The sequence below is a fragment of the Haliaeetus albicilla genome, chromosome 20 (assembly GCF_947461875.1).
Source record: "Haliaeetus albicilla chromosome 20, bHalAlb1.1, whole genome shotgun sequence".
NCBI lineage: Eukaryota > Metazoa > Chordata > Aves > Accipitriformes > Accipitridae > Haliaeetus > Haliaeetus albicilla.
This window is the reverse complement of record NC_091502.1, coordinates 5,251,226-5,263,568: the sequence shown is the minus strand read 5'-3', so window position 1 is coordinate 5,263,568 and position 12,343 is coordinate 5,251,226. Positions and strand designations below refer to the sequence as shown.

The following is a 12,343-nucleotide window of genomic DNA, read 5'->3' as shown; positions in this document are numbered from 1 at the left end:
AGCGACCTGATCACAGCTAAATATTCAAGCCTTTATTGTTTAAGAGCTTCCTCCTTCCATTGCAACCTGGTGCACTTTAACCTCCAATCACAGGTTCAAAGGATGAAATCAAGAGACTTGCAAAAGACAGGGAGGGAGATCTAAGGGCGAGGGTGGGAATATGGGAGCCGTGGATCGCGGCCGATCTGCAGGCAGCACTTTAACCAGCTCTTCTCCGTGCTTGGGGCTGGGGGGGGTTGGGGGGGGGGGAGAAGGGGCGGAGGAGGAGGGAGTTTTGATTAAAAATCCACAAAGCCATTTTGTCGCCGTTGTTTTAAGCAACAAACCCCACCGCGACGGCCTACTGCTTTTTCTAACGCGCTTCCCACCCGCTCCCACTCGGTCACGGGCGATGAAGGAGAGGTAAGAGGAGAAATCCCACCCCCCCACACCCCCCCACCCCTCCGAGGGTGCTGCCTCCTTCCCCCCGAGTGGGTGCCTGCAGAGCTTCGAGGGCACCCCCCCCTCCCCAGACCCCCGAGGGCCCCGGTACCGGGGGGCACCTTCGCTTAAAACACCCGCTTCCCTCGGGACCCACTGCTCGAGGGATGCCCGAGCATCCCTCCGTCCGCAGGGCCTTGGGTACCGACCCAGGGGACCACCCGCCTCTGCCCCGGAGCCCACCACCCCGCGGGGCGATTCCCTCGCCGTAGCGCGGCCGAGCCCACGGAGAACTCGGCGCCCTGTCCCTCCACGCACATTCGCTTTTTCCCACCCCCGACGCCTTGGAAACCCGCTGGAAATGCTGGCCCTGGAAGGGCGGCTCCTGGGCGAGAGGCAACCGGCTCCCCCGAGCCAGGCAGCCCCCTTTGAAGAGACGACCCCCTCTCAGCTTCCCCCCGCCGCTTTTATGCTTTAACTTTTCACCCTGAGCGGGGACAATGCCAGACGACGTTTGCATATTCGCATCTTTTCCCATGACACAGCGAGGAAACTTTTCACCCGCCGAGAAAAAAAAAAAAAAAAAAAGGATGGGGACGGGGGCGTCCCCCCCGTTTTCCCAGCACGGTTCGCCGGAGCAGCGCAGCACCGACCGTCTGCCGGGGCTCCCCCACGCGTGTCCCGGCGCTTCCGTGAGGAGACCCGGGTGGCCGTGTCCCAGGGGTATTTTTCCTTCCCCGTGGGTGGCTGTTTTGCAGACTGAGGAGTGTCCCTCCAGAGATCACTGAAACGCCGCGTTTTGCGGCTGAGGGAGGATTTCAGTTTTGCAAAGGCAGATCTTCCCATCCCCACTCCCCGAAAATCTCCGTCTCCTTCACCCCCCTCCTTCCACTGGGCCCTTTGGTGCTGAGCTGTGCTTTAACACGAGTGGGACTCATTCAGCGATGTCTCCCACACTAGCCGGGAAGGTCCCGTGTCAGTGGTCCCGGGCCACTCAGGGGAGGAAGGACGGAGCATCGCTCCCGGGGAAAAGCCCCCGGGCGGCCCCCTCGGAGCCGCTGTGGGTACCCGGGCTGCGAGGAACGGGGTCGTCCCCCCAGCACACGGCCGGTAACGCAGTGTCTGCGCCCACATCGTGACTTTTCCTTCGCAGACTGTCGCCGACGGTCGCCGTTGCGACCCGACGGTAACAGCAGCACAACAGCAGGGATGCGGGGACACACACACGCCTGCCAGCCGCCTTCTCCGGAGGGGATTTTTTTTCTCCTTGCTGCCCCTTCCCACCATCACGCCTTACCCCCGGCCCGCTGGTGGGGTAACGCCGGGTTTGCAGCCCCCTCACCCACCCCTTTCTGCCGCAGGAGACCGAAAATAACTGGAAAAGAAATACCCTTCAGTGTAATCGCCTCTCCCGATAAGCCCCGACACAGCCGATCTATGCGGATGTGAATTTGATGATGCCATAAACGGAGGAAGGGACGATTAAAACGCCAAAACTCTGACCGCGTTTTACTAAAAACTCCCCAAACCCCCGACAAACCCCGAACCATCCCGGGCCGGTGTCTAAAGCTCCATCCACGAGTCCGTGGCAGGCAGGTGACACCGCTTTTGGGGGGGACACCCGACGGCAGCCCGAACTGGTGGGGCTGGGGGCAGCCGCCAGCGGGGACGGACGAAAACCCCGGGGCTCCGGCGGAGGAGAAGGACAAAGCCCGTGGTCCCCGCGGAGGGGGGACAGGTTTTGCCCCCGGGACCCTTTTTCCTTAAAATAAGAGGGATCCCGAGCCTGGGTGCCTCCCGCTCCTTCCCTGCCTCCCTCTCGGGTCCTCCCGCGGGCTCCGGGAAAAAAGCGGGGACCCCCAGGACCGGACCCCGAGACCAGAGCGCCGGTAAAGCCCTGATCTCTCCCTCTTTGCTTCCTTCGGTTTTTTTTTTTTTGTTTGATTTGGTTTTTTCCCCCCTATTTCGTTAGATCCTGAGCGGGGAAATGCGACCCAACGCCTCTCAAGCTGACAAGTGCCTGATCGGGGACACCGTTTGCAGGGAAATACCTATTTTTTTCTCCCCCCCCCCCCCCATGCTGACCCCCGTATTTTCACCAAAGGACCGTTCAACACGGGGCTCCGGCCCCGGTAGACGCCGCCCCCCCCCCCCCCCCCCCCCGCTTTTCTCCTTCAGCCCCAGCCTTACTTCTTAAACTGAAATAATTATTTCCGAGGGCATCTGCCTGCCCCGGGGTGGGGGGAGTCAGGTCCGTGATTAATGATTGCGTGAAAAACGCCGGGGACAGGGCCCCGCTGCCTGCCCGGTGCCCGGTGCCCGGTACTCGGTGCCCGGTGCCCGGTGCCCGGTGCCCGGTACTCGGTGCCCGGTGCCCGGTACTCGGTGCCCGATGCCCGGTGCCCGGTTCTCGGTGCCCGGTGCTCCCCGGGTCTGGAGCGAACACCTCGCTTGGGAGCCGGCGCCCATCGTCTCCTGAAGCCCCGGGACTGGGGCTGACTGGGGGGTTAACGGGGAGGGCAACATGGTCCCGGGAACCCCCGTCCGGGGCCAGAGAATTCCCCGTAAGCCCCGGGACGGGCCGAGCAGCCCCCGCGGTCCCTCCTCCACCGATTGCTCCCGCTTTCCGGGACCCCCGCATCCCCGGGGATGCGAATTCACCTTCTTCTTTATTTCTAATCGTTTTCTGGTTTAAGGAATTTCTTCTTCTGTCACTTAGGAGAAGCTTGGGGTGGGGGGGGGGGGGATCCTCCCCTCTCCCCCCACCTTAACGACACGGAACCGGGAGCTTTGTTTGCAAGGTTAAAAAAAAAAAAAAAAAAGCCTGCTTGAAAGCCCTTTGGTGGCCGAGGAGAGAGAAGGGAAGGAGGAATCGTGTGTTAGTTAGTCCGACCTGTGGAATTTATGACTCCCCCTAAGCACAGACATGATAAGGACTTAGAAAACATCTTGGATCTTTTCAAGCCGGCAGCCCCCGAGGCTTTGATGTAGATTACGTCGCAGAATAACCCAATACTTTTATCGTGGGGTTGATACTCGGCTTGTTTAAGCACATGCCTCTAGGAACGGGTTAGATGCTAAACTGTCTCTCCCGAGCAGATTCAAGTTGCTGGGAAGGAAGAAGTGGGGGGCGAAGCCGGCGAAATCCACCCGGGCTGGATTTTTTTATTTTTTTAATTAAAAAATAATATCGGTTTTTTTAATGGCAAGGGGAAGGAAAGCCGCAGCAGCGCAATCCCCAACAATCTGCAGGCAGCGTGCAGGGGCGGCGGCGGTCCCGCTCCCGGGAAAGGAGCCCAGGGCTCGGCTGTTATCGCCCTTGCCCCCACCAAGGACAGCCACCCCCCCCCACGCCGGGGTGCCCTCCGGTCCCCCCAGTCTTTACCCAGAACCATGCCGCTCCCGGGAAAACCGCAGGCCCTGGTCCAGCTGGCGGGATGGTGCCACTAACGCACGTGTCGAGTCCCACGCCAAGCAAAACATGGAATTCCAGCTGCAAAATGGTTTGCACACGTTTGCCACCAGCGAGCCCCCCGGGCTATCCCCCCCCACCCCACACCCCAAAGGCAATATAAAGGCCGATGTCTTCATTGCCTTCCTCCCTGATTCATTTCCTACATCTCCCAGCTTTGAAATGTAACCTTGGCAGGGAGGTGATGCACGCCCGGTGGCCGTGTCCTCCCACACGTCTCAGCTGGGCCAATCCTGCCGATTTATCCCCCCCCCCACCACTCCAGAGCTTTCCATGGCAAGACTCTACGGGGTGGCTGCCCCGTACCACAGTCTCAGCCTGCGTTTCACGGCAGGTCTGATCCAGCAAACCTGTTCAGTCAGCAGAGGCACAAGGGTGACTCTGGCCCCCGTAGACGGCTTGTTGTTTGCGAGGCCGAAGGTTTCAAAGGCCGTAACTGTACACATCCCTGCAGGGCCGTGGGGTTTGGTGGATGATATTTCATGCCAGGCAATGGGGGAGTCCAAGGCAGGCAGGTGCCAAGCGCTTCCTTGGCCTGGCAGGGAGCAGGCTGAGGCTCCCACACGGGACCTTGTCTTTATTCTGGGGCCGTAAGAAGCCAGAGGAAGACTCTTCTTCCTCCGCGGGCAAACCTGTTCCCTCCAAACCAAACCAAACCTCAGTCCTTTTGGCTCCAAGGAGAAACTGGTGCCTGACTGCTCTCCACCACCTCCTATTTGCTCCCAGCTGTCTTCTTCTAGTTCCTGGGAGGGAAGGGGACTCTCACCCCATTTTTTTCTCCTCTGAAAAGAGGCTCCCGAAGGAGTGAAAGGTAGGGCCAGGCCCAGATCTCAGGGCCAGGCTCCCGGCTGTGGCCCACACTGCCATCCTCTGGCCGCTGGCTTCGTGGCTCAGCTCCTGGGGACCAGTCCGGCTCCACTTGGGTTTAGCTCCACAGCCCCCCTGCAGCCAGGACACCCCCAAGCACAGGATGCTTTTGCAAAGGAGATCCCAGTCCACATCAGGTAGGTAGTCACTTCTCCAGGAGAAATACGGTGGAAAGTAGAGGTAGGCACCTCTCTCTTCGTAGGATCTGAAGCCTCCAACCTTCTTCTGAGGATGGGGATGTCATGGGACTGGAGGGCTGTCATTAGAAGTAACTTCTGGGCTGGAAGACAGTGACGTCCCCACGGCATAGGGCATGGTGGGAGGGGAACCATCGTGCAGCTGGGAAGAGGCACCTCTGGGCACGTATGGGCAGCCACAGGTAAGTGCCAAAGCTTAGCTGCGGTGCAAAGGATCACGACTAGGTGTAGGTAGCACGTGGCAGGAGGAGTGGGTCACTGCCAGGATCTCCCATGGGTTTTCATCCAAACTAAGCGGTATCTAAATGAACTGAATCCTACCACAGTCTTCATGTGCCTCTGTGGAGGTGGCCACAGGAGTACCACAGCTTTTCCACCTCTGTCCAGGACACGGGTCTTCAAAATCCCTTCTCAGCTGAGACCTGATCCAGACCGTACCCCAAGGCACCTACACTTCTGCTAGGAGTGTTGCTCTATCAGTTTTCCAGCACAGCCGTAAACCCCTAAATTTTAATGTGGCAGTGACCTGTAAGGCAGGATCCCTGATCTGAGCAGCTCCCCCACCCCGTTTTATCTCATTCACAGGAAAATATGTCAGGAAGCATGAATCCGGCCCAGGTCTCAGACAGCCCGGCTGGCAGGGACTCCTTCCCCACCACACCACAGCCCTGAGATGCTCAGCCAGGGTCCCACCTCTTTCTGAAGTCATTCGTGGTCTCCTCAACCATGACTCTGGGTGGGTCTTTTTGTGCCTCTTTTTAAAGCTGGTTTACTTTGCATGGCCTAATTAATTAGTCGTTGATGGAGGAGGGAAGGAGGCAGCAACTTGCTGGCTCAGCAGTGCATTTAGCGGGGAAGAGGGAGCCCTGTACCACTGGCTACTTCACCTAGTTCGGTGTCCGGGAGAAGGGGGCTGAGATCTGGTGTGCCCAGCCGCACGGGGAATGCCCTGACCCAGTCATCTTCAGCCTGCTTTGATTTCTACACTCCCAAAATACTTTCCAGCAGAAGCGTGGCCACCTAGAAAACAACCCACCTGCAAACAGCTCTGTAGCAAATATGACCTTGGATTACTTCATCCCCTTTCACAGATCCCTCCATGCACATGCGGACCGACAGCCACTGCCAGCCTGCGTGACAGGGTCACTTCGGCTCTCTTTTTCTGATTTAACGCACAATTAGCCCCAGCTTCTCCCAGAGGGACCTCAGACTGCCCACCCCAGGTATCCCAAACCTGTGGCGAGATGCATTGGAGCAACGCCTCTGGTTTCTCTTGAACGGAACAGAGAAGGGCCTCTTATTTTTTTTTTTTGGTGTCTGCTGCCTGTGACACAGGGGAGAATGCACCGAGGGAGGGAGCTGACTGCTTCTCGCCGGGTGCCTGCCCCATCCCCTCAACGCTACGAGAAGGATTTTGGCCATGGATTCCCAGTGCCCGGCCCCACTATCCCCAGCCCTGTTCCCCCCAGGGTTCCCGTAGCTCTGGGCTGGCCCAGGCCCTTCTGCCAAGCCCCGTCCCGGTTCCTGGTGTCCCCCCCGGTCCCCTCTCCACCGGTGACGGGGCTCCATCTAGTGCCGGTTGCGGCGGCGGGACGGGGACCGCGGCGTCCCGGGTGGGGGCATCCCACGGGGAGGTCCCTTCGGGAGAAGGCTGCTGGCTCCGCAGGGTTCTTCGGGAGGGAAAACGGGAAAGAAAATTAAGGCCAATTCCTCAAGGCGCCTTGTCTTGCAGTGGGGGTTGTCAAAGGTTTCTTTCTTGTTCTTGCTGTTAGTGCTAACGAGGAGAGGGGCACTCCGCACTCGTAGCTGACCTCAACCCCTTCTGTTCCTCTTCTTCCCAGCTTAATGATTACTGAATCTTTGTCAGGCTCTGCCTAACTTAATGCATCTAGCTTAGACTAATGGCGTCTCTGCTGGAGGTCTTCAAATAAGCTTAATTCTCTCCATTCACTACAGGGGGAATTTAGCACTTTCTCCAGAGAATCTACTCCAGAGTTTAGGGAGCAAGGGTCTGGGTCCTAACAAGAGAAATGTGGGTATTTTCCTTCAAGAATCATGAAATGGCTCCTTAAATAGCACTGTCTGTGGCTCTGCACAAACCTCAGGAATGGACCAGCTCTGTCGGAAGCATCCTGGAAAGGAAATGTGCTCCTAAAAGATATTATTTTTCACTGAAAACCTCCTGTAGCTTTGTTCCAACCCTCTCCGCTGTGTGGAGAAGGAGATGCACAATGCTCCACGTGTCCAGCCCTTACAGGAGGGTCTTTCTCCTGACCATACTTTTTCACAGAGTGCTGTGTTGCCTGAGCTGCTTTTCACGTGTGCATCACGAGGAGTTTGTGTTAGCGCCAAGATTCTCCATTTGCCTCTATATTCCCGAGTCTCAGCTCAGTAGCGATGATGGGGCCAGATGATGTCTGTCCACTCCTTTTTTTAATCCAGTGGAAAAACATTTGACGCAACTCCCTGGCATGTTTTAAAACACATGGGATTCCCATCTGCTCCTCTATGAGCCAAATTCACATCTGCTTAGCTTCCAGGGCCAGCTAGGCTTGGACACAATCAGTTCAGCATTAAGCTCCTCTAGCTCTGAGGGCTGAAAACTCCTGTCTGCACAAGGCGCTCAACTCTCACTTTCCAGCCGGTGCAGGCTGTGTCTTAATGGTGCTGAACAGTGACATCTCGTTGCTGAACACTTTGAAAATTTTTTTATGAGTATGTTAAAAGTCATATACATTTTCCAGAAAATGCAATGTTAAAGTTTTATTTCTGTCTTCGTATTTCCAAATTATTCTTCAGCAGTTTATATCTGATTAAAAAATCAATGCTTCCTTGCTAATTCAACAATGTTAACAAAAATATACAATTCATAATCGCTGTATTACAATGTTAATTATTTTCAGGCAATGTTAGTAAAGAGCAGGTCAATTTATGTGACAGCATATTCTACCCAAACAGCTATTCACTTATAACACTTGCTACTGTAAATCCTAACTGCAGTTAGCATCTTGTAAAATGTAAAAGAAAAGAAAACTATTTACTAGTATTTCTCATCTTGATTCACTGTGATATAGACAAATGCGTCCTGTTAATCATTATGAAAGCTGTATTTACAAATCCCCAAACCTCATCATGGAAATAACATGTCTTTTTATCTATATTAAAAACCCATCAAGCCTCTGGTTATTGTCCTGAGAGTCTGGGAGAAAGTTAGAGATGTACTCACATTTAATTGCAGCAGGGTTCATAAACCCAGGCTAACTTCTGGGAACTGGGAGTCATGATATGACACTCCTAAATTGCTACAGAAGATAATTTCTTTTAAATTAAACATTTTTATTTGATATTAAAACACACAAAGCCCAAGGAATGGAATTAGCTATAACTCAGTCAAAGTGAGACTTCCAGTTGGAGTCTGCCATCTGGATTTTCCAGAGCAGAGAGGCAGAAGGTCGTCTTCAAATATCACACCTCCTGCTTGTTTTAGATGCCTATTTTAGGTAGAAAGGAATCACTCACTGTAGGTGCCTAGCTCTTGTCAGCAGGTGCAGAATGTAGCCTGGATGACTAAAGACAACCCGAGTACCTAAAGCTCAATGAAATGAACTCACCTGAACCGGACACCTGTTGGGAACTTCACAGCAATGGAGGTGTTCAGGATAAGAGAGTTACACACACTCAGATTTATAGTTCCTTTTAAAACAAGGCTGATATTTTAAAATTTGGGCATCTAAAGTTGGCTACTCCAATGGCCTTTTTTTCCAACACTCGCTGACATCTGGAGATGCAGAGGTGAGTAGCACTTCTGGAAATCACGCCAGTTCTCTTCAGATGCATCATCCGTGCTTGTAAACATCAACTAAAAACCCATGGATTTTCTTGTGTTTGCTTGCAATGTGGCAAGAACAGTCTGAATTCAATGCACTGATTAGACGCTATTTACATAAAACCAGGAAAATAGATATCCAGTTGTAGAGAGACAGAGAAAAGACCATTGCTTCTGTCTTGCGATAGATGTGTTTGCTGAATTCAAAGAAATGAGTTGTGTCTTCTCCTCAAAGTAACACAAATACGGACTGGCCCATAAGAAGTGTGAATAGAGCAGCAGTTGGTAATATTTTCTTTTCTTAGTGGTCATATGAAACATTTATGCTGCACAGAGTTTATGAAAATACTGAGATAAAATCCAGAACCCAGATTATTTTTCAACCTCAGAGTCTTCATGCTGGAGCACGGTTGGGGATAGCAGAGATTCCTCGTCCCTGCTTACACGTGGTTTAGTTTTGATGCTGAACTTGTGCGTAGAAACATTCTTCGTATTCTGGTAAACCTAGAATTGGGAAGAGGAAATAAAAGATATCTTCTGTTATTACTTACTGTACTTGGAAAACTGCTTTTCTCCCTGTGAAGCAGGCACTTGTAAGGTACAGCTCACCTCCTCTTGAGGGAGAACCACTCTTATATCTGCCCTTTTCCTTCCCACTGACTCCAGAGGGAGCCCAGACAACTGCCTGAGTGAGGTGGATCTAATCCAGCCCAACAGAGCTGGGTTGAGGAAGGTCATTGGACAGCAAAGGAGTAATTTTTCTTCCAGGTACAGTGCTTTGAAGTTGCTCATTAGTTTGCCTCTACGCTTGACAGCTTCTGCCAGGTTAACAGCCTGCAGAAAGGCTCAAGCCTGCAAAGGCAAGAGTCGTTCATAGCTCCCCACATCCCAAAAGGTTCGCAAGGACACTGCACTGGGAAATAGTGTGTCTAGCCCAGAGTGGATACCCAGGTAGGAATCGGTAGTTTAGAAAGGAGTTGCTTATCCTCCCCGAGGAAGAGACCACCGTCTGGTAAGGATGGACTATGACTTCCTCAGATCCTGTTTATTATTCTGAGCTTTGAGATTGACATAGGGCCTTCCGTCTGGGAGGACGTGGCAGCACGTACTTCTGGTGGCTCCCCATGAGATCCCTGGCAGGTAGCCCAGGCTCAGCTCCCCTCCAATGACAGCTATCAGCACCACCAAAGCCAACTGCACTGGCTCCTGCGCAAGGGAAGCACATTCCCATAGCACAGGCTGAGAGATTTCAGCCTTCCAGAGTCCCAGTGCAGGCAGCGGGAGGAAAGATATCCTCATCAGGGAGGTCAGGATTCCTTCTGATGGCAGAAAAAAAACATCCCCAAACTCTTACATAGATCCATGGGAAATGTTTCCATAGCACAGTGGTGCACTTGAATAGAAACCAGACTATTTCTCAGCTCATTGTGATCTATGGGGCTACATAAAAAAAAAAAAAAAAAAATTTTTTTCTTCTTTCTGTGTTTACTTACTGCTCCTTCTGCCTCAGACAGCTGACAGGCAAGAGAGGAAACCAGCAACGAAAAAGATGGTCTTTTTCTGGAGTCAAGGGCCCAACAAGACTGCATCACACGATAGCTGTAGGACCAAAGAGGTGGTACAGAAAACATGTTAGCTGTTGGACTCTCTGTAAGCAACTTACCTGGAAGTGCAGAATTTGGATGGGAATCACCAGAATGATTTTCTAGAAAGAGGCCAGATGTAGCGTGTTGCATCAGAGGAAAAGATACAGAAAGATAAGGACAAAGGGTGAAATGAAGAACATGGCTTTACCAGAGTCATTAGTAAAATCCTCCTCATAGGACTGGGGCCAGGATTTCACCCTGGCTGGCACGTGCTGGCATGCTAACCTTGTTTTCCAGCTTCCATACAGAAAATGGTTGGAAGACAATTCCTGTCTGTCTCTGGGGCTAAACCTGCACCTTGTGGACTCTATAGTCTTGAGGACACTTTTCACAGTGAGTCTTTTTATGTAATGTGACATCACAAAAACCTTTCTGAAGTTTAAATGCCACCTTAGAGATTTTGCAGTTTCATCAGGGACCAGTGCAGTGCCTATCTGCTAGAGTTCCTTGCAAACTTACCAGGTCAATAGGTTCCCTGACGTTTATAAGCCCCACAGCAACATTTCATGGGTCAATCTGTCAGATTCACCTGCACCTATAATGCCATTACATTCTTTACATGGAGAGGATGAGAACAGTGTAGTGTCATAGCAAGGCACTGAGTCCCTAGACCATCTATGAAATATCTGCCAGAAGAGCTCAGACCACCCAAAGTCCTTCCCTTTCCTCCATGCTCCAGGTCTCATAGGTCCCCATCACCTTCTCTTCTCTTGTCCCCTGGGGTCCAGCTCTAGTCAGAGTCCACCCAGGCATAGGCAGAAAATCATGTGCTGAGAGCACAGGAATAGCTCCTGCCAACTCTTCCTTAGCAGGGTATTTCTCTAAGAGGATCCCTAGCCTCCTGGAACTGAATTAAACATGCTAAAGCTCAATTAAAAAAAAAAAAAGAAAGTTTAGCAAAAAAATCACCAAAGACTTAGTTACTATCCAAAATGAATATGGTATAACATAGCTTTTGCAAAAATAATAAAAACAAAAACAAAACAAAAAAAACCCCGAAAAGAAAAAACAAATCTGTGATCTGAGAACAAGAAGTTCCCTGGGAAAGGAAGGCCCAATTAAATAAAGATAATAAATTAGTCCTTTCAAACACACACAACCTTCAGTGTTGATCACTTCTGCTGTAGGACAAAACCTGCAGGATCAAGCAGCCTTTTTTCAGAGCTAGAGGAATATTTCACCTTGTGTGATTTTTTTTGAGCAAAGTACAGTGTACAATAAATAAAAGGTCATACAAACAGTGACCTGGTAAGTATAAATGCCCATGCTGTGCATCACTCAGAAAATATACTTACACATCTTTTGTAGCATAATACGGTGGGTCCATTTTAAATCCACTTTGTATTAATTTGTAGAATTTTGTATCAACTTGAATACCAGGGTAGGGATTTACACCTACAGAAAACATTGGGGAATACATGTTAATTCAGAAGTTGCCAAAACCAGGCAGTGCTCTTTTGTTGCATTACAGAACATACCCAAAGAGAATATTTCCCACAGTAATATTCCATAAGACCAGACATCACTCTTCATTGTGTACGTCCTCTCAAATAAGCTTTCAGGAGCCATCCACTTAACTGGTAAACGAGCCTGTACAGACAGGGGGAAAGGAGGCCAGGTCATGCTGTGACACGGGGTTTCTAGATGTCTCACTAGTTCTCACTGCTTGAGTAGGATCAGTTCATGTGTGCTACCGTGAAAAGCTGGGCCTCCCTCAGCAGCCCCTTTAAATTTCCCTTAAAGAGAGAATTAGGCACTTCTCAGGAACCAATTAATCTCATCCATTTTAGGTGACTATTGAAGGAGGAGATGAGCTCAGCCCTGAAACAGCCCCCTTTCCTCCTCTGACTTCCAGAGTGAGTAGCTCGGATGGAGATGTCCACTCTGAACTTCATCGTACAGCTGGAGGATCGGG

General features: G+C 51.7%; 1 protein-coding gene across 1 annotated transcript in view; it reads right to left on the bottom strand.

Moving 5' to 3' along the window:
- Positions 1 to 7,785: 7,785 nt before the first annotated feature.
- The window catches only part of FLT3 (fms related receptor tyrosine kinase 3), a 44,167-nt gene continuing 39,609 nt past the window's right edge, over positions 7,786 to 12,343 (bottom strand). The window contains exons 23-26 of the mRNA XM_069808802.1: positions 11,907 to 12,018; positions 11,724 to 11,823; positions 10,276 to 10,381; positions 7,786 to 9,286 (exon numbers count right to left, since the gene is read on the bottom strand). Coding sequence (XP_069664903.1) covers positions 9,155 to 9,286; positions 10,276 to 10,381; positions 11,724 to 11,823; positions 11,907 to 12,018 — 450 coding nt within the window. The 3' untranslated portion in view covers positions 7,786 to 9,154. The remainder of the gene's footprint in view (positions 9,287 to 10,275; positions 10,382 to 11,723; positions 11,824 to 11,906; positions 12,019 to 12,343) is intronic.